This window comes from Melospiza georgiana, chromosome 4, assembly GCF_028018845.1.
Source record: "Melospiza georgiana isolate bMelGeo1 chromosome 4, bMelGeo1.pri, whole genome shotgun sequence".
Classification (NCBI taxonomy): Eukaryota; Metazoa; Chordata; class Aves; order Passeriformes; family Passerellidae; genus Melospiza; species Melospiza georgiana.
The window spans coordinates 48515815-48543482 of NC_080433.1; the positions used below are offsets into that span (position 1 = coordinate 48515815).

The 27668-nt window shown below is 41.7% G+C and overlaps 1 protein-coding gene across 2 annotated transcripts in view; it reads right to left on the reverse strand.

Annotated features, from left to right (window-relative positions):
* Positions 1–2106: 2106 nt before the first annotated feature.
* SRGAP1 (SLIT-ROBO Rho GTPase activating protein 1) overlaps positions 2107–27668 on the reverse strand; it is a 138955-nt gene continuing 113393 nt past the window's right edge. For both annotated transcript variants that reach the window (XM_058022878.1, XM_058022879.1), the window contains 7 exons: positions 20574–20679; positions 17157–17381; positions 16021–16100; positions 8059–8239; positions 7364–7498; positions 6894–7239; positions 2107–5158 (listed from right to left, as the gene is read on the reverse strand). In XM_058022878.1, the coding sequence (XP_057878861.1) occupies positions 4781–5158; positions 6894–7239; positions 7364–7498; positions 8059–8239; positions 16021–16100; positions 17157–17381; positions 20574–20679 (1451 nt within the window). In that variant the 3' untranslated portion in view covers positions 2107–4780. The remainder of the gene's footprint in view (positions 5159–6893; positions 7240–7363; positions 7499–8058; positions 8240–16020; positions 16101–17156; positions 17382–20573; positions 20680–27668) is intronic.

A 27668-nucleotide genomic window follows, 5' to 3' on the forward strand; every position in this document is an offset into this window, starting at 1 on the left:
TTGTGCAAAATGAGAGACGGGGAGTAGCTGCAGTTACAGTGGCATGTCTGAATGAGCAGTTGGTTGGTTTGTTTTTTAAGCAATAATTGAGCTGGTTCAGCTAACTGGGTTTTAGGATGCTAAATTGTTGATCTGTTTAGGATTTCATACATTATAGTGAGAGTTTTTTTTCCCTCAAGAGGCAAGTTCATGGAAAAGCAATATTCCCATGTACAAGAATGGTACCTTAATCTTGTACCATCTCCAGTTAATACTTTTCCCGTTTCAGTTGCTCCCCATGTGTTAGTTCCATCCAGACTGACATCAAGGCTTGTTCACGGGGTAGCAGTGACTGAACAGAGCAAATACGGATCCTTCTGGTCAGGATAAGTCCACGTGAGCCACAGAGTAAGAAATAAACTGTGTGTCTCTGCCAAGGAGAACTTAAATCCTGGGTGGATCCTCTGTGGGTTCCTTATGCTGCCTGAGGAGGTGTTTGTGCAGGCTGGGGCAGTGCCACATCCTGGAGCTGCATGTGGCTTGAAACAATGATTTGCAGCAGTGACCTAAGACCTAAACACTCTGCTGCCACTGCTACTCTTTTTCTGTTTGGCCAATACACTTTTCTCAGCAAAACATCTCATCACCCTTTTGCTTTTCGAGCATCAGTAGAGTCAGCAGTTCCTCCACTACCTGCCAAAAGCTTTGGCTGTCTCTGTGAGAGCTGGGCTTCTTTCCACTACAAAAACTGGAAGGAAGTAAGGAAGTCAGCACTGTGCAACACTGAAACTTCATACTATAAAACAGGGCAAGACTCCTCTTGTGTTTTCTTACTTATTTTAAAGCAGATTCAAGGCCACCACATAAGCCCCTCCCCTCACCAGTGAAGGATCTGACTGTGGAAATTGGGTTATGCATCCTCTGGGCTGTGTAGGACCTTGAAAGAGGAATGACCTTTGCTGTCCCCTCCTGTGTGCCTCAGTCAGCTTTTGTGCAGTAGGGGACAAGAAGAAATGCCTGAAGTAGGTCGCTGGACACTGCGGTGCTAAGGCTGCTGCCACGGGCTGATCCATGAGCAGTCACAGCTTTCTCAGCACGAGGAGTGACAGCCCTGCTCTGAGCTGGGGTGCTCCTTACCCCACACCACCCCACACTGACACAGAACCACAGCATGGTTTGGGCTGGAAGGCACCCTAAAGATCACCCAGTTCCTACCCCCTGCCACAGGCAGGCACACTTTCCACCTTAAAACCAGATTTTTTTTAAAAGCTCCATCCAGCCTGGCCTGGAACACTCCTAGGAATGGGGCATTTGTCTTCTTCAGGCACACAGTGGTCCTCAACAACAACCAGGGATGACTGGTTTGGATTGTTTTGGCAAGGATTGAGAATGCATTTCCAAACAGCTCTTCTGCCCCTAAACATCTAAGGTGGGAAAGCATGGCAAGCCTGTTTGGGCAGCTGTAGTCTGAGTCCAGGAATTGTCCTTGATAGCATCTGATCCCTGTATGGCAGAACATTTCTCTGCAGCTATCAGCCTGACAATCATACCCCCTGGTTCCTGGAGCCAGCTGGGAGGCTGTGTATTGCCACCATTTCTCAGACATAAGGTCACTGAAGATGATCTTTAACTGTGGCACTCCCCCCACCCCCTCCCAGCCTGACAGCATCTCTCTGTTTTGTTCTAAGAAATATCCCCATTTTAAGAAACGTCCCTTTTAAAATTCTTTTCACTCTATTTTTAAAATATGTAAGCTGGAGTGTTTTCCTCACCCCATTTTTCCTGTGGGAGCAGGAGGGGGATGGCAGGGTGTTTGGCCAAGCGGGCAGTGGGGGCTTTCCTCGGCCAGTGTGAGCAGGATTGACTACCCTTGATGGGTTCTCAGCAGAACTACGTGAAGTTGGTGGCTCTTTGCGAGGGGTTTTCAGGTAAAGAGGGACTTTAAGTTAGGCAAGGAACTTTCCAGGAACAAGTGCTTCTTCAGGCCAAGAGTGTGATAGCTCTTGATGCAGTGTGGGGTGTGGGTAGCTGGGGGATGCTGGTGTGCTGGATGCTTCCCTATGTGGGAAGTAGATCATCAATCCATGTTGGAAGATAGTGGTTTCCCCAGCAAAACTACACACACAGACAGAACTATCTTCTTTATTATAAAGATACACTATGAGGAACAAACTTGAATGTATACTGAAGCTTGTAATGGTACATGCCAAGAATGTACAGTACTATACATAAAAGTGCATTGTCACAACAGATTAACAGTACATTTCTCTTCCAGAACTGTGGGTTTTCCATGTTTTTATTTGATCTTCAAGAGTGGAAGGAATGCAATGGGAATGCAGCCATACACGAAACAGGAAAGGATGCAATGGAAATGCAACAGTACAAGAGCAAAGCTAAAGCTCCTCTAAAATTTAAAGGCACTTTCACATGTACATACTACAGATGTACATTGACACAAGTAGGTAACAGTCAACAAGCAGGAAGCTACCAGTACTGCAATTCATCAAACTTGACAGTAAAGGACAATACTGATTGGATTAGGTGTGCAGGAGTTACCCTTTAGTACGCCTGTAGATGTAGCAGTCTTTCCTGTTACATATCCACTTACTATGCTTTAAAGTATCTATAATAACCATCAAACTACACATTAACTGTGTGAATGCACTAAGTGGATGCATTCACTAAATGCACTGTTTCTAATATTTTCTTTTGCTAAACAATTTCTAATAAAAGCATTATGGAGTCCAGTACAGTTATTTAAACATACAAAATTCCCTATGCAATTTAAAGATACAGGTATCCATCTCAATTGTGCCAGGTGGGTTAATTTAAAAATGCTAGAAAAATTCCAGTTTTGCTCCACTGAGTCTAGTAAACTGGGGAACTACTTGAAAATACCTCTGGTCCCAAACAAGTGAGCAGACCAGCACTGGTCTGCAGCTGGGGCTGGTCTGGCTTAGGCTCTGGCCCTGGCATTAGGGCCAGGCCAAGGATGGAAGGTTTGCTGACCCATGCTGCACAGCCCACTGTGGTGGATTAAGACTTTGCCTCTTACCTAGATGTGTGTGAAGTCTAAGACTGCACTGAAAAGTATTTGCAAATATCAGCAATAGTTTGAGGCTCAGAGTCAGTTTATGGTGTACTTCTCACACCTAGAGCTTCACATTGCATCACCTGTCTAGAAGGTGTAAACCAGAGCAGGAATAAATTGCTCCTAAATAACAACAGGAAATTACTCCTGTCACCTCAGCAATTATGTCTATCAAATTTTGTCCCTACTCTTCTCCTCCCAAACTCAATTTTTTATGTATAATGAGTTGTAAAATTTCAAGCTTTCCAAAAGTGAGATCTTACAGATTATGTGGAAAAACAGATCTTAATTACAGCCAGTTGTACTTCTGTAGGTGGACCACAAGTGATTTTTCCCCATTTTATTAACTGAACCTTCTTTTGTGGATTGGATGCTTGAAAGCATGTTCCCAGAAATAGTATTATGGCTTACTGTTGCAATGTGCAAAACAGCTGTAGGTTTAGCTCATGCCTAACAAAGTTTAACAACAGAGCACTAAGCAAAGTTGACAGTCGCCACTCGCACAGACATAAGAAAGGTACTGATTTCTGTCACTAAAGAAAAGGGAAGTGGAGGGGAAAAGGGTTATGGAAAACTTTAGTCAGCTTGAATCTAGGCAGTAGAAACTCAGCTGCCTGTCCTGTGAGTGACCCCTGCACCACTGGCAGGGGGTAGTCCCCCTTCAGAGTCCTTGTCTTGCTGCTGTCAGCACAACTGAGCATTTGCTGTGCAAGGCAGTCAGCACAGCTGGGTCAGCTGGAAACTCAGACTATTGCAACCCAAATCACGTCCTTAATTGGACACTGAGCAATAAAGTCAATGGGAGACTTTTCTGAATTACTGTGTAGTTGATCCCTTTAATAGCCCCTCATGCTCCCTGATGGACCAGCAGGTTCAGGCACTCCCCAGAGCCTGGCTTCTGTGAACTTCAAACAAATTCAGCTTCTGTAAAAAATGTGGTATCAGGGAATGAAGGTCTGACTTCATGGGAGAAGGTACACTATTACAGAGGGCAGCAAAAGGAGTTTCTAGATACTATCCTGGAGATGTGCTTTAGCTGTGTCCTGGAATGCTGCTTTGTATCAGTGAGAGCAATGTGATCTCCAGCTCCATCCAGCGCTTGCCTCTAGTGAGACTGCCAACAAGAAAGCTAACACTTGGTGCCCATTATGAGTTTGTGAGGTTTTGGTGATTGTTTTCTCTTGTGTCTTAAATAGGAAATGTGGCCTGAGATGACTTAGACATTTCACACAGACACGTAATCCTCACATGCTAAGTTTCAGTTCTTACTAACCTGCTTGAGATTTGGTTTGGTGACCCAGAAATGAGAGGCTCCATGTCCTCTGAACCCCCTCCCGCCCCTTAGTTTTGTGCAGGATCTGTTATTATATAGCTACAGTAAGACTGTGAAGTATGGTACAACGTGGCAAGCTGTTTGTGATCTGTGTTGGTTTTATTACAAATGGTGCAGCATCAAGTTTTCAAGTAAGTCTATGTTTGTTTTTTAAAACTATGCACAATTGTCCAGTTTTTCGTTTAATCGAAACCATACAAAATACAAATGCCCATGTTAATGTAGCTACTTTCAGACAATACATTCAAAAACACTGAAAAACAAAGCCTCTCCAGTTACAAACATGAACAAATGATGTTACGGAGCCCTGACTTCTATTGTTAATCCATCTCTTTCCCTAGCACACCCCAGCTGGGCGCTGTGGGTGGCTGAGCTGCCTACATTGTGCAAGATTTGTCGGCTGGACCCTGGGAAGGAGGAGAAGGCCCTATGCTAGGATTTGTTTTTGGAAGAACGATAGGTTTTGGCCTAAGAGCAGGAGGTTTCAGCTGCACTCCCATTCTAGGGGCCACCATGGGCTTGAAAGTACTCATGGTGTCACTGGAAGAACTAGTGCTACGGCGGATCTGAGGCTCGGAGCTCCTCAAAACAACGCTGTGGAGAGGGCTGAGCGACTCCGTTGAGGTGGCAGGGGTGGGGCTGTTCTTCACCTGCTCCAAGGTGTCCAGCACGACATCGGGGGCGTGTTTGGCCGAGCTCTGCCGCTCCAGCTCACGGAGCTCGTTCAGTGCTGTGGTCATTGTCTCCTCGATGTCCTGCGTCAGAGCACAGAGACAGCAGCGTGTCATTTGTGTTGCTACCGAATGCCAGAGGAGCAAGGGGAGGGGTAAGGAAATGCATTAATTACTTCACCAACCATCCTCTAACAGATATGATAATGCTAAAATTAATTTCCACCAGATTTATTTGAAAGACATTACGATTGACAACATGGCAGTTGTCAATCAAATGGGTGAACATTACAAACATTTAACCTTGTTCATATGAGAGAATCAAAAAAAGGTGTTACACCAAAATCTGCAAGCCATTTATGAAGTGATCCTCAGGACAACTGATGTTTGCTTAGCAATGTTTTAGTGGTGAAGATTTCTGTCATCTCTTGGTTACTGACAACTGCAAAGATTTTAGTCCATTTGTTCACTCTTAGCTAACTGCTCCACTCATCTAAAGCCTCAGGTGCTCAGGGTCTGTATTCCCTCACATGGATTACAAAACCTAGTTTTCTAAGGAAATAAAGTTTGTGTGCCTATCAGCTCTTGTCTCCTCTTGTTTCATCAAGTTAAATCTTAAACAGAAAAAATCTGCAAGATATTGGTCAGTATGCGTACCTAAGAAAAACTATTTTCTTCATCAGGATTTCAGGCCTGACGGCTAAAAGAATGTACCAAGAGACTAGTTTACTGCTTCTCAGTGGTACTGAGATACAACTAAGCTTAAAATATCTTGTGTTCCCTGCCTGCTCACACTGTCTTTCACATAGTTTAATCAAAGTTTGGGTTCTAGTCTAGGCATAAAAAAGAGATATCTTAAGTCAAACAGTGCTGTTCCAGGAAAGTAAATTAACAGCTTAGAATAAAATAAAACAGTAAAAACACTTGCACTTTCTAATCCTAATAAATGGGTTCTGACCTAAGCATGCCAGTCCCTTCTATTCCTCACTGGAAGCAGAGTTTGAAAGCAAGCATTGTCAGTACATTAAATTTTAAAACATGAGTGCCAGTGTTATTGTAAAATGCGTTTGCAATCATAGAGCACCCTCAGGGTGCTCCTAGTAATCACCTTTTCCCTCCTAGACAAAATGTGAGTTCTGAAGACAGAGGCATCTATTTACTCAAGAGCTGTTACCAGCTCAGTACAACAGACCAATGTGATGATCAGGGTACTTCCTACTCCATTCTCTTCACCTCTTCACTGCCAGGAATGAGACAGGTGACTGTTTACACAGTAAGATGGCCCACAATTTATGCAGCTGTGACATCTTGCACATCAGGTTCTACTACACGCCTCAAAGCAACACACAGTATGAACTGTATGAAAACTATAAAATCCACAAGACCCTGGACTGTAAATCTCTGCTTTGAATGGCAATGGTCATTACTAGCCAGTCAGAGCACTTTTCTGCTTACCACAATACTGAGACATAATTGAACACTTATTACAAGTCAGAATAGGCCAGCCTTCAACAGAGCACAGTGGTCTATGTAGCTGTTGTAAGACTGTCCTAGTGTTCTGTACGGCAGAGGCAATTTCATTACAGTGTAATGGGAAATAATTTCTTTTTATTGCTTCTGCAATGTTTACTCCCCTTTGTGCTTCTTCTATTCAGGATTGCTTAATACATCTTCTTTCACACACACTCTGTTTGGAAAGCCAAGTAGGATATTCCCCTGCACACACCTTCCCACCAGAGCATGTGCTCTGTGCTGTGCTATTCAACGGGATTTGCTGCTCAGAAAATCAGACAGTGCCATAAATAAAAAAGACACAAACCTGAGCTATTGACTCCGGGTCCAGTGGTTTGTGGTCATTGAAACCTGTGTACTGACCAGAGGATGTGGACCTTCTGATGGGAGGGCTGTCGATCTTCTTCAGCGAGTCGTGCCTGCTGATGTTGGTGAGGCTGCCGTGGCCCGGCCGGCGCCGCCGCTCAGGGCTGTCGGCGTTCAGGCTGCGGTTCTGAAGGAGGGCTCTGGGACTGCAGTGAGTTGCCAGGTTGGGGGAGCCCAGCTCCAGGGCCGAGTTGGAGAGAGGGTGAGGGGGGTGTACCGGGCAGTGGCCGTCACTGCTCCTGCCTGGGCGTCTCAGGGGAGGTGGAGGCTCTGATCTCTTTCTCTGCCTGCACCAGTGGAAGTGGTGGAAGAACAAACTGTAGTGAGCCAGCATAAGCAAGTGCAGGAGTAATTACTGTGTTAGCTGAGCTGTGAGCAGGACTGCTGAAAACACATTACACTGAGGCTTACCTTCCTGAATACACATCTGAGTGACGGTCAGTAGGAGAGTTCATATCCTTTGATGATGACTTGTCCTCAGTTATGGGTCCGCTGCTGGCCTCACTGTCTGCTTTTTGGCTCAGTGTGTCTGAGAAAGTATCATCCCTGAACAGAACACAGGCGGTGAGATGAGAAGTCAGTGAGTGAGAGCACCTTGGCACTCTCAGATTTTAATCCCCTTAAGAAAAGCAGGCATGTTATAAATGCACTGCAGCCCTTGCACATCTCCCAAAATTATTTATAATCCCACTGTTTACTGAGCTCTTTGCACTCTGAGTGTATGTAACCTTTCCGTAAAGAACTTTGAAATCCTTGGCAAAGCACGTGCCTAATACTACAAAACAAGAGTTCAGGGCTGCATTTCCCCAGTTCTTGCTATTCTGAAGTTAAAAGTCAGCAACTACTACACAGAGATAGTCAAATTAAAATAGGTGCAGCAGCATCTGTCTCTTAATGTACTGGGAACGTATCCATAGAAGTAGCTTAGCCTAGTAGTAGTTTTTGATGGAGCTTTCAATTCAGGGCAGTAAAGACAGGTATCCTGCATAAAAGGCAAATGTTTAATCTATCTGACCCTTCAAACCACTGACCCATTTGGCAAATACTGCTAAGCACTGCAGACTTTACATCCCCCCAAAAACCCAGTCACGCCAGACACTGCTTACATATCCTGCACCACTATGTACTGGTGAGGAACGAGGCCATCAATTCCATTGTGCCTTCCTTCCCACCAGTCCTCAGACGCTCGGTGATAGAGCAGAAGGGAAGCTCCTTTCTTGAAAGAGAGCTCTCGTGCAGATCTTCCAACATAGTCAAACTTGGCAATAGCTTCTATGGGCTCGCACTCTGGGGGGGAAGAACAACAAGTATCAGGTTACATATCGCTCTTTTTAGTTTCATCAACCCCATTTTTCCCATTTTCTCAGTGCCCATTCTGACAGAGATCAGCTGAAGGAAGGCAAACTTCAGGCAGTGGTGGCAATGTGCCCCTTACAAAGAAATATAATCGATCTGTGCCCCAGGTGTGAAACATCTGGGCTGCTTCAGGAGCTGCAGAAAACAACAGCGTACTGAAATGTTACAACTGCCTTTGGGAGAGAGGCCTCTGCCTCCTGCTGGAAAGGATCCTGCATGGCTGGAGAGTGGGATGGAGGCCAGGCAATAAAGACTTCTGAAAATAAAAAGAACAAACTCAGATGAATAATCAAAGGCCCAAGGAACCAGCGTGATAAGGGAAAAGTAAACAAGAATGCTTTTACCATCTGCAGTGTCAAAGGAAGGAAGACAAGATTAGCCTGTGCATGAGTAGGGATACCCTGCTGAACTGGGCCATGGAATTTGTGTCTTTTACGTGACGAGCATGCAGACCTACTGAAACCTAGTGTTTTACACAGCACCAAAGCCTCCTCCTTTAATTCACTTCCTTAATGCCCTTTTGGAGTGAGACAAGACGGCTCCACACCACAGGGACAGTCCCTGTGTGGCCTCAAGTTGCTTAAAGCAGCTCTGACTGCTCCAAAATCCTGAGCTGCCCTGGTTTCTGCAGGGGAGGCTGGTGTTTTCTGAAACCAAACACTGGCTACAGCAGTGCTGGCTAATCCTCTGTCAGAATGCTGGTAAATTCAGACTTAGTTACCAGCCTTAGGCTGGAAATGGGTTCTATCCCATAACCTGTGCTGGGATGGAGACTTACTGATGTCAGCAAAGGGGCCCTGCAGCTATGGCCAGAGCTGTGCCCAGGCATCCAGCAAAAAGCTGTGATTTTCACAAGCTCTCATTTTGTCTGCATAAAACCAAAAGCACCTGAGCTCTAACAGATTAAATTTTGTCATCAAAGTCTCAAAACATAAAGAAAAAACTGCAAAATACAGGTCTAAAAATCACATACTCTGATGATTCCAGTAACTCAAGAGTCCCTGAAATGACTAATTTCTTTACATAATTAGAGCAATATTTAGATGGAAATTAACATCTGGGCTAATGACTAGCATAGCAACTTTCTGTCTGATGTGAATTAAAATTGCTGAGGTGGTAATCCCCTACAGAACCAGGCTGGTAATGAAAGCCACTGTCCCTTTATGACAACATTTTGCACAGGAATGTCTTTTTAAAATTAACTTCATTCTACAGTCTGAAAACATAATGACAGCACCTTTATTGAGGTTACAGCTTGCAGCTCATTTTTTAATAACTTGCCCAGCCTGCAGAAGACTGTCTTGTGGTTTGCTGTTTCTGCAGTCACTTTAAGTGTTCCTGTCAGTGACAAACTCTAGTGTGTATAGAAATCACTAACACAGAAACTTTACACAGATGGAATACAATGATATGGAGAATTTACTGTTACAAACACAGAAGAAATGTATGGTGGCAAAAATTATTTCAATTCTATAAATACAATAAAGAACCTAGCAATAACAGTATACATTACTGAAAATGCATCCCTACTGGATGGCTGTAGAGGACCATATTATCTTTTTGTTCTTTGTCTTTTTCCTCTCTTTCTCTCTTTTGCTTTCTCTGTCTCACAGCCCCTGCTCTGGACCACTGACACGGCAGCAACAATGTGGGATCTAATCACTGGTTTTATTTTTTGTTTTCTTCCCTTGCCTTGCATGGACAAAGCACAACTATCATATTCTACCCCATACTCTGAAGTTTGTTGTGGGAAGGAAGAGCTTGTGAGCCAGCACCTTTGAATACCAAATGTACTGTGACTTGTGAGTCAGCACCTTTGGCTGTGTGCTGTGGGAGTTGAGAACTTACTGAAGTGTACTGTACAAAACAAAGGGCTTGTTCACCCCCACTCTTGTGGAAGTCTGTTGTAAGAAAGTTAAGGGTGTGTTAGCCAATACCTTTTGAGTCTAAATATTGGGCTGGTGGCCAAAGTTATGGTGACTGTACAATAAAACCTAGGAGTTCCTGGATATGTGTCCAGTGTTCAGCCTGATGAGAATTTTTAACAAACATCACGGCCCCTACGAATGTGAATGTCTTGCTCACTGGCATTCCCTGGTGGGTGGGGCTGAAGGTTTCTTGGTTTATGTTTTTAAGCAAAGAAACTATAATGTTGACACAGAAAGAAACATTCTGGAAATCTGGGCTGCCTCTAATGGTGGTGTAATATTATGATATGCTACCCTGTTGTCATTCCTACAGCCTCTAACAGAAAATACAGAGGCCACAAAGCAACTGTAAGGCACAGAAAATGAAAAGAAGTAAAACCAAACATGCCTGTTTATCTTACATCATCTTTATGACAGCAATATGAAATGACAATATGAAATGGCAACAGTGTAACACTGAGAAAAGAACACAGTTCTCCTATCATGTGTATTGTTCGTGGAATTTATTATAAGAAGGAAATACTGGAATTAGGTAGGATTGAAAAGGAGCAGACATTTATGAGCACTCTGTTCTCAGATTACAGCTAATTTATGGGTTATGGTAGAGTTGGTCAAGAATTCAGAAATAAAACCTCCCAGACTTTGGAGAGCCAGTCACTCACTAACAGGCAAAACTTTAAAATGTAAAAAAAAAAAAAAAAAAAAAAAGTCAACCAAACAAAAAAGTTTTACACTAAGTCATAAAAATCCCAAATTAAAAATCCCAAATTTCCTGCACATATTTTCCTTAGACATTCTCCACAGCTAACTGGTAGTGCTCATGAGTACTGGATGGATGGACAAACCCCAACACTGATTGGCTATGGAATTTCCTGTTTCTCTGCTAACGTCAACAGACCATACAGTATCCCACAATTAAGTATACAGGTCTTTTTATTTACAAATCAGTGGACTAAACTAGAAACAGTTCTGTCTTGCTGAGTGGAATTATGCTCATCTAAGTGTGGTGTGAAATGAGAATTCTCTTTGTTGTATCCTTCTACCACCTGCAAGACTCACATTCTTTCTCAGAGGTCTGAATGACATTGTCCCACTGGAACAAGCTGTATGAATTGTTAATGTACCCATAATGGATGTGACTTCTGAGACATGCACATCAGATTGCCTGGGTAACAAATCCCACCTCCTCAGGGAGGAGTGCCCAGAAAATTTCACACAGATTTCATGAAGAGGACGAAAAATGAGTTCAGACAGGTTTTCCTACTGTGAAAGGGGTGTTTTCATTTCTTTATACACAGAGATGACTTTCCTATAGCAAACAGTACTGAGACTGCACTTAAATAGTAATTCACCTTGTTACAGGTCAAGCTTTAATAGTCAAAACCAAAGTACCATGACAGTTACTCCCAAACATAAATGCATTTTGGAAAGTTAAGCCATTTAATATCAAGGTTACTGAATGACAGATGAGTATTTCCAAAAAGCTAAGGCAATGAAAGCTAAATTTGGGATCTGTAACTCAAATTCTGTGTGGTACTGAATGTCTGACAGTAAAACTGACAGCTCAGAGGGAAGTGTAATTGCACTGCTCTGTCCGTACCTGCGGGCATTCAGCTAAAATATCAAGAAGTGTTTGGTGGCATACAGGATCTCACCAGCTATCATCTCCAGTGAATCAGGAAATGCTATGGAAAGGAAAAATCAGGACAAACTGAAGAACTGTGGGAACAGCTTCTGCTTGGGAGAGCTGAAAGGGCAGAATAAACGTGTTAGTTTTATCTTTGAGACTGGAGGGCCAGATGTAGACCTAACCTCCCTACAGAGGTGATGGCAGTGAACTGGCCCTGGGCTTCCCTTCATGCCTCAGGGCACAAGGAGCTAAGGAAAGGAGGGGACACCATTCCCTGCACTTTTTCTAGGGGAGTTGCTGTTGCTCTGCTCTATACTTCCTCAGTTTTCCCAGGTGTACCCGTCTGTTGGGAATAAAGTACGTCCCGCACTCCCCAGGAAGATGGGAATCTATCTCCTTATTTCTTTATCTTCTGCATCCCATCAGAGAATAGCGTGGTTCTGTAATTTCAAAGTCCTGTCCTCAGGACAGCAGTTTTCTGACTGGGAAGAGCAAAAGCAAAGAACTGTTGCAAGGTGTTGACATAACAGAATTTGGCAAAGTATCGATCACAGCACGCACTTCTGAAGAGCAAGAAAATTAGTATGTGTTTGGAACAACAATGTACAGTCTGACATGTCCCTATTTTTGTTTTCAGCAGAAATACCAGCTAAAGTTTTATCCTAAGTTTATGAGATATCTATGGAGAGTATGGCATTAATTTTATGTATGTTTTCCTAGGAGAACTCCATCTGTCTAACTTCCTCAGGAAATGTTTACTTCCTTTGCAAACAATCTAGTCACTCTTTACCATATGACTCCAACAAGATTAAAAAAATCTCCATCAGTTTGAAGGTAAAGGAAATATGGTAACAGCTGTTTCAGTAAAACATAAACAATGTCCTTTGAATCTTTACCGCAGTGACATTTTCAGGTAAAGGTTTGTCTGCAGCAAAATTACAGGTAGATATTTTTTTGTGTCTCAGCTGAGTACAAAAGTTCTGAACTTCACAAATTAAATTTCATTTCCAGATTGAGGAGAAAGGAAAAACTTCTATGTTTTTCTTATCAAGATATTTTCTGGATATCTAAAAAAGCCTGAAAACACTACAGAAAAATGCAGCTCCTTTTCTTTCCTGTTTCCCTTTCCAGTGATCAACTGAAATACATGAACACCTGTAATCTTAGGGGGAAAAAACCCACAACAATTTATATGCTTAAAATAAAGCAGTTATGAAATATTTAAAAGCATTTATGTGTGCTAGTATTTTTCCCTTAATCTACTGCATTTTACCTCTGTGGACACAATTAAAATTTAAGTTTTAAAGTCTTGTTGTTTTCTAAATTGTAATGAACATTTCTAGCGCTACTGACACAGCCCCTACAGATGGGTTTTTTCCTTGCAGGCACAGAGAGCCACTTGCAGTTTAACTTGACAGCAAGAGTAAGTAAAATAAATCCTTTTGGTTTTGATTGTAACCTCTGGATTATGTTTCGATGACCCTGTAATTCCTGTCGGGTAGGCAGCTTGGTCTTACATATGTACACAACATTTTAGCATAAAACTAATCAGATTTTCAACATGAAAAAAAACCCCTTAGCATTTACAGAATCTGCTTCTTCCATGTCCTAACAGAGGGAGCCATGGAAGTACCACATGTCCAATCAATGCAGCAGCCATGCAGCACCTCCCTTTCTCTCTCTGCACATTCAGCTGGCAGTGATGCATCCAGCCTATTATCAATGAATCAATCACATTAAACCCCCAAAATACTCCAGACCCTTTAGTAGAAGGGTTTTTGTTATCCACCACATGTTTATCAGTGACTCACAAAGTTCAGTAAGCAAACTGAAAAATTTTCACCTATTCTCATATCTGGTGTAAAAAATACTTTTTAAAAGGAATTGTCTAGAGCACAAACACATGAATGTATGTGCAAAGAGAGAGTGAGTGTATTTAATTTATTAGAAATAGCACATTAGAAAAATGTGCTATTACAACAGAAAGCCATATTAATGGAAAAAATGGGTTAGAGCTTGCAGGTTGGAATAGAAAACGAACAGTTTTTGTGTGCAATCCAGGTCTGTTAATCTTCAGCTTTGCAGCAGTATTTATCTAGCTTACAAATATTTTTGTGCTAACAATTATTTCTCTGTAAACACAGATGTCCGCTTTCTTTTGGCACTGAATTAATTAAAAAGGTGTGATGAGGAAACTAGAATTAAACTACTGAGTGATCTGGTGAACAAAAACCCATGTCTTTGAGCAGTCAAATCTTTCAACAGAACTTTGTCCTGTTGACAGGTACTCTCTTCAGGGTTTGTCTTCCCCAGTGACACAGTCACAAGAAGTACCAGGACAGGAATGTAAAACTGGTATAACAACACAGTGGTGGGGTACAGCCCATGATGATTGAGGCCCAAATGTTGCATCACACGATGCCACAGTCCTGCTCCTCTGTATCCTGCTGATGTTTTCATCTTTCCTAGGCATGGCTTTGAAGTAACTGCTTTGATGGCTGCTGAAAAGCTGCACTTCTTCTCCATGTCCACTTGTGCCTTCGTCTGTCAGTTTGGTCATGGGACCCTGAAGTTGGCCCCAACATATTGAACTGGTGTGTCAGCTACACTTTACTTGTGCTCTAAATGAGAGACAGGCAGGCTTCCTCAGCTTCCACTCTTGCTTCATGCCTCCAATGGAAGAAGGAGTTCTTCTAAAGTATAGCTATACTGTCTTGGAAAAATAAGGTGCAACTTTTGAGTTTGTTCACACTGCTTAGAAGAGATGTGCTGTAGAAAGATGGTGGGTTTAGTTGTACAGAGCTGGTCAAGAGGAATCCATGCACAGCCTGTCTTGTAGAGCTGCTGGTACTCCCTGCTGCACAGGCATGGCTATACACCCAGGCAGGAGACCAAGATTTCTCTCCTACTCTCAGTCTTCCCTCCTTCTGTAATGTCTGCCCACCCAAATGTCCCTCCTGTCCAAACAGCTGCACTGACAGACTCTGCCTGCCCCTCCTCACCTTGGCAAAGGGGAAGAGACAGACAATCTGTCAGTGACAGCCTGTGTACGTGACCAAGCAGAGGGGTGCAGCTAGAGTGGAACCATTGTTTACTCTGCTCTGTGTGCAATGGGAGCAGTGCAGCCAGCTTTCCTATCCATACACCTTCCGGTTTCCCTTCCCCACAGCAATTGTCCCAGCTCCTGAACATATCCCTTATGACATTATTTAAAAAAAAATCCTTTTCTGCAGTAGCTCTTTTCCTCCCTCTCCTCTGCTCTGTCTTTTCCTCTTCCTTCCTCCACACATCCTCTGCAAGGGACAAGGGGAAGCTTTTGTTTCTACTGCTGCACGTGTGCTGGTTGCTCTGTCTGGGTTGCCTGCTGGCCAGACAGGCAGAGAGCTCACACTGCTGCTGTTCTCTACATGGAGTGTTACTCTGAATCCTTCACCTCTAATGAGCTACTAATTATCACAAAATAGTAGTTATATAATAATTTTGAGAATCCTTTCCTATCTGTTAAATTTGCTTGAAAATTGGCAGAAGTTACTGTGAGGGACATCAGAAGAATGGTCAAACTGTCACACTTGAATACACATTTATGACCTGGACAAAAAGAATTAGTATAATAGAGTTGCATCAGTTTTTTCATTGATACCTCTCATACCTAGAAGTATATGTGACTGATATTTACAGAAAATTATTACTGTTCAAAAGTTTCACTGTGGGGGGTACACACATGCTTTTAAGTTGTTATAAATACTTTAGAGAGAGCAGCTTTTAAATTCATATAAAAATAGAGCTTCAATGGCAAATATCCTCTAGCTGCAATATTAAAGGGCACACTTTCGACAAGTTTAGGTTTTATAGACAAAAGAGTCACTAAAAATGTAACACTATGTCAGAAAATAATATGTGCTGACTGAAATAGTTTCTCTCTTGCCCTTCCTGTGACTGGGCAAATCAGGAGTGAACAAGGAAACAGCTGGTCAAACACAGATGAATCAAGAGCGCAAAAGCACACAAACAGAGATTGAAGATTTGCCACTGAACACCAGGACTGAAATTTCCTTCTTTCAAATAAGACACAATTAGGAAAGGAAGAAGGTGTCCTGCCTGGAACACCTGTAGGATTTACTCCCATCAAAGGCACAGTAAAGTGACAGACTCACCATCTTCACTGGTGTGGGGCTCTGTACTGGCATCCTGGTCCCCCTCCTCCAAGGTACCATGCTCACTGTATGGGCTGTCACTGGAGGCAAGCAGAGAGGAACCACATACATCAAAAATATGCCACCTCCATGGGATTATTTAGAAGCATTCTTATAATGCTACAAAGTCATGTGCAACATAATTATCCTAGTGTGGTATGAAGATATAATTAATAAAGAAGCCTATATGCATTTCCTTGAAACAAAATTCCAACATTAAGAAGCCCTCAGAACATTTGATTCCTTTATAAACAAAAACTGTGTGTGTTTGCTGCCAAGGGGGTGTCCTGGTTTTGGCTGGGATAGAGTTAATTTTCTTACATGTAGCTGGTACAGTGCTGTGTTTTGTATTTAGGATGAGAATAATGTTGATAACACACTGATGTTTTAGCTGCTCCTGAGCAGTGTTTACACTGAACACCCCACCATACCTGCAAGTAGACTTGGGGGCACAAGGAGCTGGAAAGAAAAACAGCCAGAACATCTGACCCTAACCAACCAAATGGATATTCCAGACCATGTGGCATCATGTTCAGCACATAAACTTGGGACAATGCTGGTCAAGGGCTGCTGCTCAGGCACTGGCTGGGCACTCATCAGTGATGATGAAAACTGCATTGTGCATCACTTGTTTTGCATATTCTAATTATTGTAATTTGCCCTTTCTTTTCTGTCCTATTAAACTGTCTTCATTTCAGCACAAGAATTTTACATTTTTTTCCCAATTCTCTCCCCCATCCCACTGTGGGGAGAGTGAGTGAGTGGCTGTTTGGTATTTAGCTATCTGCCCCATTAAAGCACAATAAAGAAAAGGAGGAGGCATCATAAGCTGAAATTTTGAAAGGTGGTTCACAGCCAAAGAAACAATTTCCTACCTGCCTGCGTGCTCTGATCACCTGGAATTCTATCTCTGGCTGAACACTAAGCAGCTTCCTCCACAAAATGTTGTAGGAAACATCATCAGAATTGCCTTTGCTTCACTTTTTCATATTTAACACTTTACTATGTGGACCTAAATGCTCTTCTCATTTATCTTCATACTTCTAACGAGCCTAATGATTTTGTTTAGGAGACAGAAGAATAATATTCTGACTTACCAATAGTCATCTCCAGCCATGCATTTTTCATATACCGGTCCATCAAGTTCTTTCACATCTGGAAAAATAGCCTCATGATGGATGATGATAGTTTTGATTATCTCATTCACGTGTGCCTGACAAGACACCTGGTCTTGTATGTCTGGAACAGGCATCAGGGTTGGCCCAAAACAAATGGCCAGGTTGTATGGATCCATCATGTTTTCATCACTGTACTGTGAAAGGCTGTTATAACACAAAAATCAAGAAAAATTGACTTTTCCACTGTGACTAACCTTATTCTGAAAACTGTAGAAAACTTTTTGAAATCACCTCTTAGAGATTTCCTGTTGTCATTGACAATCCCACATAAAGTAATGGAACAAAAAACCAGGAATTCTTCAGTAGGTTATATACACTATGAAGTGAGTTTATTCCACATATATATTTATGTATATGTATGTATTCCCAGGCTACCATGTTGAGTGTACACTGACTTAATGGGCTAACATCTGCTGCTGCTTCTAGCACAACAATGCTCCAAGTGAACTGGTTGCAAAGTGGGTCTACATTTCTCACTGAACCTGGGTGCATCTCTTTCAACCACTGGCTACACAACTTAGATACACAGAATTGTATTCTGCAGGCAACAAGTTCCTGGATCTTGCAAGGGCTCTTGTGACTTTTGGTTTCTGTTTTTAACATACAGACTAAAATTCCTAAGCACCTTGCCTTCTGCCCACAAACTCCCACAACAGTTTCATTATGGAAGTGTCCAAATGAAAAGCTTTCATTGTTATTAATCAACTTTTGCAAGCTTTCCTTTCTTCCAGAAAATGCAAGGTTACTAATTCTCTAATTTGAATGAGAAGTTATCTATTCCCATTTTTACTGAATGCCACTGCTGGATTTTGAATGGTTCTATGTGGGGCCAGTCAAGTAGAATCTGATGTGCTGGGATGCCCTATACTATGTTGTCCTGTACTCTGAAGCAGCATAGGAATTCTGATGTCTGGCTGTGTTCAAATACAACACCATGTTCCCTCCAGAAAGGGAACTTTAGAGAGTGTTTTCCACTTTTAATCAATACATATGCATGAGGCAAACCTTCTTCATGATTACCCTCATAACTAGCTTTTAAAATTAATCATGTTTACCCCTTTCTTATGCCATGATTTACTATCCTGTCCTGTGTGTTAATTGGAGACGTCTTGTTCTTCTGATTTATCAGGTGGTTCAGACTTTATACATGCACAACTGTAAAAAAGCCTGTAACAATCATTGTGAAATGTGAAATTCTGCTGATGGCTGCTAACAAGCAGCGCTCCTCATGGCTCAAAGGCAAGGCTGGTACTGGTTAGCATCTCCATGAATGACCTACACAAGGGGATGGAGGGCACACTCAGCCAGCTTACAGGTGATGCCACACTGGGAAAGGAGCAGTCAATGTGCCAAAGGTTAGATACAGGGCTACCATTTAGAAGGACCTCGACAAGATGGAGGAATGGAAAAATGGGAATTCATTCCACAGCATTTATGGCTATTTTAGGAAGAGGCAGCAGGTTAAGGGAATGAATTATTCCTTTTCCAACTGGCGCTTGTGAAGTGGCACATGAGGTTCTGTGCAACTTCTGTTAGTTTTGAGAGACTGACAAACTGGTACAAGCCCAGAAGAGGACTACTAACAGAGATGGCTGGGGAGCTGAAGCATATGAATTATAATCTAAAGCAGAGAGAACTGGGTTTGTTCAGCCTTTGGATAAAAAGGTTACTGGAGAATTTAGCTGCAATCTCCTACTATATATAAGATTATTAACAAGAGCAAGACAGACACAGGTGCAAAGAGATGAGAGGCAATAGACACAGCAAGGGACATTCCAATGAAAGCACAAAAAATTTCTTTACTATAACAGTGACCTAGTACTGGGACTGACTGCCTGGAGAGGCTGTGGAGTTGCTGCCATTTGAGGCTCTTGACTGGCCAAAGCCTTCAGCAACTTGATCTAACTTTGGAGCCTTGTGTGGGAAGCTACACCAGGTTAGGTCTGCCATGAGACATGATGACTTCATGTTGCCAAGCAGGCATAACTACATATGCAAAAAGCAGAATGGGATTTGCAGGAAGTCAAATAATGGGAATATTTTTCCTGTGGATGCACCAGGAGCAATTTAGAGGCAGTAAGGTATTTAATCTGCTTTCCAAACTGCATTCCTGTGGAGAGCACAGATGTATCTAACATGATCACATAAGAAGTACAACCCTAGACAGCTCTGGTCTATCTGTATGTCTCTGCAGAGGAGAAGCTGTGATGTAAGCTTTTAAGACATATACATGGTGTAATTTTGGGGGGACAGATTCAGTTTCAAATGAATGGTTATTTTCATAAAACTTTAGATCTCTTGTCTCTCTCCGACATGCTGCTTGAAAGTGGTTCAGAAATTGCTAGAAGAAAGGAAACAGGAACAGCTGTGACTACAGGCATGAACAAATAACCTGGCTGCAAAAGACCCCGTTTCTATAGGAACAGACAGGCTGAATGAAATGGGGAAGGTCACAAAGACAGAATGAATCAGCAAAGGGCAAATTTAGGAAAAAAGAGGAAAAAGGTGATATGAAAACAGATAGAACAGGAAACAGACAAATTGACAGTAGAAAGAGAAAACTTAGAATCAGGGCAAAGTGCACATAAGCAAAATTTTCTGTGAAACCATTAGGGTCAGCAAAACCAGAGAGGGCCACAAAGGACTGAAGGAAGAAACACATTTCAATTGCCCAGCCTATCTTTTATTTTCTCTTACAGGAAGAAGAAGTTTTTTCTGGGATGATAAATACATGAACACCACTTTCCCTCTCAAACAATCCTCCTTCCAGCCTGTGTTTTGCAATGTGAGAAACAAGCTACTCTACATCAAAGCATACTCAGGGGATGTGTGTTCTCTGTACTCATACTCCTGTTATCAGAAAACAGAAGCAGCAAGACAAAGTCTCACCCTGGCAGTGCCTAGCATCAAACAGGTAGCTTGTAGTGCCTGTATTGCTTGAATATACTGGGGTTTTTCCCATCAGGAGAAATCAGCTTGAGATAAGGAAAAGAAATGCATTTTTAAATTGCATAAACTAGTCTTAATGTAGCTGCAGTTTGTATTTGTTATTTTTCTTATCGGCTTATTTTGTTGCCAGCGTTAATGCTGTAGACTGCACTCCCCATTTCAGACAACACTTTAATGTGTCTTGTTCAATTCTGGACAAATGGAATTTTAATTTGAACGAAATCCAGCGTTTTCATTCTATTTCCACTGCCAATTAGAAGATCATATTTTTTGTTAAATGGAGCTCAAATGTGAATTCTACATAGAGTATGAGTGAACCCAAAGAACTTCAACAGCAGCAAAGGAAGGCAGATAAAGGCAGACTGCAGCACTGGGGTCAGTACTTACTGGTTGAGGAAGGCAAAGAGGTATCTCATCACTATAAGGACCGACCTGGGCAAAGTAAGGAGCAGTTTGCGGATGTGAAGAGCCCTCTCATAGAGATTGTCTATTCCTGCAAACAGAAGAAAGTGTTTTATGTTCCCTTGTATATGATTGTCAGAAACAGCATTCAGTCAATTTACTCAATTTACTTTGACTTTTTATCATCACATGCCTCTAGTCAGTACTGTCTAACTCTGGCATATTAGAAAAATGAGATCTAGAAGTTCTTTTCCCTCTTAATAAAACCCCACAGCTTAAAAGTAACAGTTTTTAAAGAAGATACAAATCTGTCTAAGTCAAACACTGGACACTTGCTGAGCTTTACAGCTCACAAAACCACAAAATCAGTACATTCCTTTCAAATACAGATGCATTCTCTAAATTTGAATTTTCCCATCAGACACTTAATCCAATCATCAAGCTTCTCCAGCAAGTTTTCTTAATCAAATATCCAGCTATAACTCTCTTAGTGGCAAAATAGGAGAAAGGACCTTTTTTTTTTTTTTTTTTTTTTTTTGTATGGAGCCAAGAAACACAAAGATTGCATTTTTCTCAAATGATTTTATAGTAATCCATGGAAATTCTTCTGAAGTGGGAAAATAATCTGATAAAAGCATCAGTTCCTAATATCTTGTAACAAGGATGCACTATTTTCTGTGTTGGTCTGCAAGTTGGGCAATGATGGATAAAAGCTTGAAGTGTTTTTCAGAAAAAGCAGTATCTCAGTTTTTAACTCAGTGTGTTTTCTGAGTCCACAGTAAATGACACTGTGGGAACAACCTCAAATTTCAGTAATGCTTTTTATGTGAGCCAAGAAAGTATGCTGCAATTAACAATATCTAGGGGAAATCTTAGCATACTAAGATGAGAAATCCTGTCCAGTGGCACTAAAGTGGATATTCAGCAATTTGGAAATAGCTGAAAAACAGATTGTACCACAAAATGTGGTATTTAGGAGGGCACAATTAAAATAATTACTTACATAAAAATGTGTTAAGTGAAAGTGTACATAAGTAATACACATCAGAATTACTGGCATTATTTATGTGCTCTTTGGTATGGCTATTTCAGTATTTATTTGCAGATGCAAAATGTGTGTTGACTTACATTTCTAAGAAGAAAATTGGTATCTAGTAACTGTTGTTTTGGTATTAAAAACTAAGCATCAGAAGAGCATGTTGGCAGCAAGACTTTGTTTGCCACCTAGGTGCTATAGTTCACTAGGAAATGCCAGTGCAGCAAAAGAGTGTGAGATCTGCTCCCACATCAGCATTCACAGGAGATTCCACTGGCTCAGCACCACTAGCGTGCTGGAACAAAAGATTCTGGGATGGGATCAAACTGGCCTCCATCAGAGTTTCTGTGGAAGCAAACAGCCTACCACTGCTTGCATGAAGAGGTCCATTTGGCTTATGGTATCTGCTGCAGAGGCAGAACAGCAAAACTCCGGCAGGAAGTAAAAATGTATTCCCCAGCAGAGACCCTGAAGGCTGGACAGTGTCCCTGGTGAGCTGCTGCAGAGCTGGCAGGAAAAAGGACTGCTGACAAGCTGTATAATTTATAACCTAATGAGTCACTCTGAACCCAAACACTAGCTGGAAACCAGTTCAAGCCGTCTCAAGTGGAGCATGGGACCTGAAATTTCTTTTTATGTTTCTTGTAAACATGGACTGCATGAGTCAAGAAATATTTCTGACTAATGGTTAAGAACTGGTGTCCACGGCAGGGACATGCCAAGTCTGGGAGCTGCTTGCACAGTGAACATCCACAGAGCAACTACAGCTCTCCTTTCCCATTCCAATGCATCTTTCAACACTCCTGCTTCAGCAGCACTGTGTGCTGCATGTGGGAAGCTGGAGGGCAGTTTTGATGCAACACCAGAACTTGCCTTCTGCATTACAGCCTTTCCTGGCTAATGCCTTGTGCTACAGTCCTGCCTTCTCCAGACAATTCTGGAGACTGGCCCTGCTCAAGGTTCAGTCATTGCTGAATTCAAATCAGACCTGAGAAATGCACCGGGCTGGGACCCAAGGTGGGTTCAGCAGCTGCTTCTAGCAGGGTGTTGCCTGTATGGCTGCAATAGCTCTGTCTAAACTAGTGAGCTAAACCAGGATGGGGCACACTGGCAGGCAACTACCACTCAGTTATCACACTACTCTCCAGTGTGCTTGTGGTCCCTGCCAACCACAATTTTTCCAAGCAATTCCTGGACAAGTTTGACAGATGCATGAGTCAGGAACCAGTCCCAGTAGGCAGCACAGAGATGGTGGAGCAGGTACAGAGATTCTGGCTGTGTAGTCATGTATTGAACTGTCCCAGCTGTCCTACTAGGATCATGATCAGTACTAAGTACTTGAAGTGACCTGCACTCCATACTGAAGCAGTTACAAGCCATACATGCTTGAATGAGGTGTGTGTTACCAGTACCTTCCTGATAACACTGGACCCAGTTTCCATGAAAGTCCCTTTATTGAAAATCCAAACTACTGTCAAGCGGTAAATTTATTTACTTTCCACATTATTTCAAGAGGCTGCACTGATTTGATTTAAAGCAGCTAGGTAATGATGTAATGTATTTGCATGCTGTTTTGAAATGTGGAGCTGAATTTCCCCATTGCTTGAGTGTATGCAGCACATGAGTGTTTGGGTACTTAGGAAAGATGGAGTGAATACAGAGCAATCTTTTTACATGCAGGCAGAAAGAATTTGCAGCTCTGCTGCTCCCCATGCAGAGGAAAGCTAAAACATTGCTTTGCTTCCAATGGCTTTGCTAATGAGAGCCTCAGGGCAGAAGGACCATCCATGCTGGTTGCTGCAAGGAAATACTGGCAAGCTCAATGCTGGAGAGAGCTGGACACACCTCTCCTCTCCAGTACTTCTGTTGGAGACACTCTTTTCATTACTCTGATTTTTTTTAACCTGAGTGCCTGATGAGTTATTACCCATTTCTCAGCTAAGAAAACAGAAGTGCTTGCTATTACATGATTTGTCCTAGTAATGCAATTTAACTGCTGAGCTGAAATAGAAATCAGGGGATTTGAAAACTGGTTCATTACTCTAATGATAAGATGAGACTCATTCCCAAAGACAAGCAAGAGGACAAGCCTCTGGCAAGGCCAAACACACTGAGAATTAATGTATTTTTTCTGACTGTGGAGAGAGACAGGGAAGAAAGATCTCTATGAAGAACACAGGAATATCAACTACAAATCAAGACTAATGTCAAGTAAACATCACACAGTGAAATGGTTATTATTTTCTAGTTCCCAGTTCTCAGAGCAAAGCAAAACTTTTGGAGCTCTGGTCTGACACATCTGCCTTCCAGACCCATCTCTGCCATGGGGGTCAAACCCATAAGCAAGAGAGTTTCTTGTCAGCAAAATGAGAAGCTGCTTGTTGTGGGAACACTGTCCTTCAGTCAAAGCAGAGCACAGGAGACACTTGTAGGGTGAAACAAGAGGAGGGGAAGGGGGCAGCTTCTGGAGTTTCATGACTGTAGCGCTTTGTGGAAGAGCCAGGCACCTGAGCCAGAACCATTAATGTACCTTCATCAGACAAGAGTGGGACAAGTATTCTACTAATATAAAGAATTTTATTTTCTGTCTATCCATAACATTATCTAGGCATCTAAGTTTCTGTAGTGTTTTGGATCTAAGAAGCCTCTACTAGTTACTACAAAAAATGAAAAGCAGAGAGCTCAGAGGTCATTTAAGTCTACAATCTTAGCCTCTGACTTCACTTTAATCCCCTCTGAGAGATGTCTGTTCAACTTGTTCATAAAATCCTCCAAAAAGGCAGATCACAAGCTCCACAAGAAAATCTGTTGAGGTGCAATCCTACATTGCTCTTGGAAAAGACATTATTTACTGATCTCACAGGGACTTACTCTGCAAATGTTCCGTGTCCTTCATCTGGATGAATGAATCCAGATGAGATTAATGTCATTGCAATATTTATCAGCTAGCTGCCTCTCTGTCAGCCACACACTAAGGACTGGCTCTCAATCACATGAGATAGACATAAATCCTAGGCACTCAAGCCTTGAAAAGTGTGATCTTCAGTCCCCAAGAACTGGAACCTCTTCTGGAGAGGCACTGTCACCTTATCTGACTGTAAAGACACACAGAAACAATGAATCTCTACTTTTCTCTTCCAGGAGAAATAACAGTTTTAACTACCTGGTCATTCAGGATGAGGTTTTTGAAAGGTAACTCTAAAGTAAAACAGATCAGAAGTGAACAATCTACCACAGAAGAGTAAAGGAAACTTGAGAGGGGAGAAAACACAGTTACTAACAGAAGCCACCAAACACAAATAAACAAAAATGAAATTAGAACTGAAAATAGGGGTATATTCATCCCAAATAATATTAAGAAAATGTAAATTAAAGTTTAATTAAACAATAACTCTGAGGTAGTAGAACATGTAAAAGGCAATATACTCAAATATATTGATGCAGTGATGCAGAATACAACTCTTTTGCATGAGAACAATTACTGTTGGCTTCAAAGTATTTTGGACCAACTGGACAGCTGCACACTATTCCGTTGTTTTAATCTAAAGAGGCAGATGAAGCTCTGTAATTGGTCACACACATGGCCTCTCCTGCACTGGAGGTGAGACATGGTTTTCCAACTGAGAGGGTTCAGCCTGGGAGCTGGCAGAGCTCAGAAACATCTGAAAACATCTGAAAGCATCTGAAAACATCAGTTCTGGATTGTGAATGTTTGACCAGCCACTCTAAACAGCCAGCCTCCATGGGCCAATCTCAGTATGAACAACAGGACTGCAAACATTTGGCAAAGGGAAGATATTGTTGATCAAAACATATGGAAGGAGAAACCTGGTGTCAGCAACTAATGAATTGTGTTACAACCAATATACAGGGCTGTGCAAGGTAAGCAAATTTCACAAGCAATGGGAGCACAAAGGTATGGTAATGTAAGATGCCTTTCCACTTTAGGACCATGGCTTTGAAGGATAAAATCCAATGTAATATCTCTTTGTGGGGGTTACTTGCTATTTCCACTTGGTGTGGTGCCTACTAGTAACAGTGAATGCCTAATGCATATTTTACACACCCTGTGAATGCCAAATGGGACTGAGTTACACTTGCAGATGTAATTTTTATGGTCAATTTGCAGCTGACAAGTTATCTACATGAATATGTATTAGTGCTGAAGTTAACAATTTGTGCCTCTTTTCATTTTGGTCGATGAGTCCAATCCAGCTCAAAGATATGTATATATTAACTCAGCAATGCCACTCACAGCTCTTTCAGATCTATTTAAGAAGGCATTACAAGAGGACAAACCCAGCAGTCTCCACTGTCACTTAGGGAGGAAAATACTTTCTATTTTGTTGAAACTTTTTCATGGAGAGTTGACAATTCAGAGTAGTTTTTTACTCTTTAAGTAATGGGAAATAGTCTGGAAAAGAAGTAAAAAAAATTCTTTCATAACATTTATGTCTTCAGGTAAACAGGCACTGCTGGTGGCAAGGGAATAAAATGATAAAAATCAGAAGAAAAAAAGGACACAAGTTTTCAATCATCTTGCCATTTTTGTCTATGAAATTTAAAGCAAGGGAGATGAAACCATGAAGAACTGTAATGCTCTGTGCAGACATTAAGCAATCTGAATAGCTCAGGTGTGTCTCCTGCTGTATGGCACAGCTATCTATGTAAATGTGGACTTAAGTAAGCCATGTGTGTGAGAGCTCACACCAGGAGAGAAACTGCAGTCCACCAGCAGTGAAGTGAATTACAGCCAGCCCTACTGAGCTCAGCTCCTGCACCTTCTGCCTCCAGGTAGCTCCTGTTACAAATACTTGCCTTTGGCCCAGTCTGTTCCTACAAAGGGGCAGAAAGAAGTGAACTAGGACTCTCCTCCTTCCCACCCCAACCTTGGATTGTCCTCTGGATAACAGAATGCTGCTGGGACCAAGAGTAGCCACTCCTAAGGACAAGAAGAAACCATTATGGCCCATAATCAGATGGATTCTTTATGTTCTGCTCTACCTTGCATGCTTGCTCTGGCCCAGCGCATACAACTTGGCCCAAATTTTATCTACATTAGATCATTGTTCTCATGAGTGTAATTAATACAAATTGCCATAAAAATCACAGCAATTTCACATTGTTTCCACTGTCTTTACAAAATGGAAAGCATTAACTTACAATGCTCTTTTTCATTTGGAAATATATGCATAAATGTAAAGGAATTTCTCAGTGGCTGTACTGAGGAAAGGTTCATTTTGCAGCTGTAGTCTCAATTATGCCTGACATCCATAACTAAGTACTTCAGTTTCAAGGGGTTTTTCACTGGCAACTTTACATTTCCATATAAAATGTGTGACATTCTGCCCTTTTACAGTTTTATGTGAACATTAACTTCACAAATTTCCTTTCTCCCTCTACCCTTCTGTAACAATTTCTGCCAACAATTAAGAAACCACACTGACATTTATCTTGAAAAACTATTTGAAAAGAATGTTTATTCCTTTCCTCAGTGTTTTTCAGATCATGAATGCAACATGAATTAAGAGTATTTAAAACGCATAATTAAACATGTGAAAGTTTTGTGGATTTTATATATCTAAAGAAGTTACATTAACCTAAGTTCTCACAGAAAAAGGGAGTCTGGCCCTGCTCCCATTAGCAGGAAGACCAAGATACATAATATGTGAGGCCACATAAGCACAGAAAAAACCTAATATAACTATGACTGATTCAAAATCTGAAATGAAGGAGAAATCTTGTCTAGACAATTTTCCTTTTTGCAAGATATCCAGTGTTAAGGCTAAAATATAGCAATGAAAATGGTGTTTTAGACCCACAGTTTATGACAGTATGTACCATGTAGGTGCTACACAGTGTATTTAGAAATGCTGGGGGTTTTTGTTTGGTTGGGTTTTTTTGTTTGGTTGGTTTTGGTTTTGTTTTTTCCCAACAAATCATTCTGATTCCTTGGAAGTGGTGCATCATTCAACAAAGTACATAGAATAGTACACAGCTGTAAAAGTACTCCACCTCAGGCTTCTCAGAGAACCACAAGATGC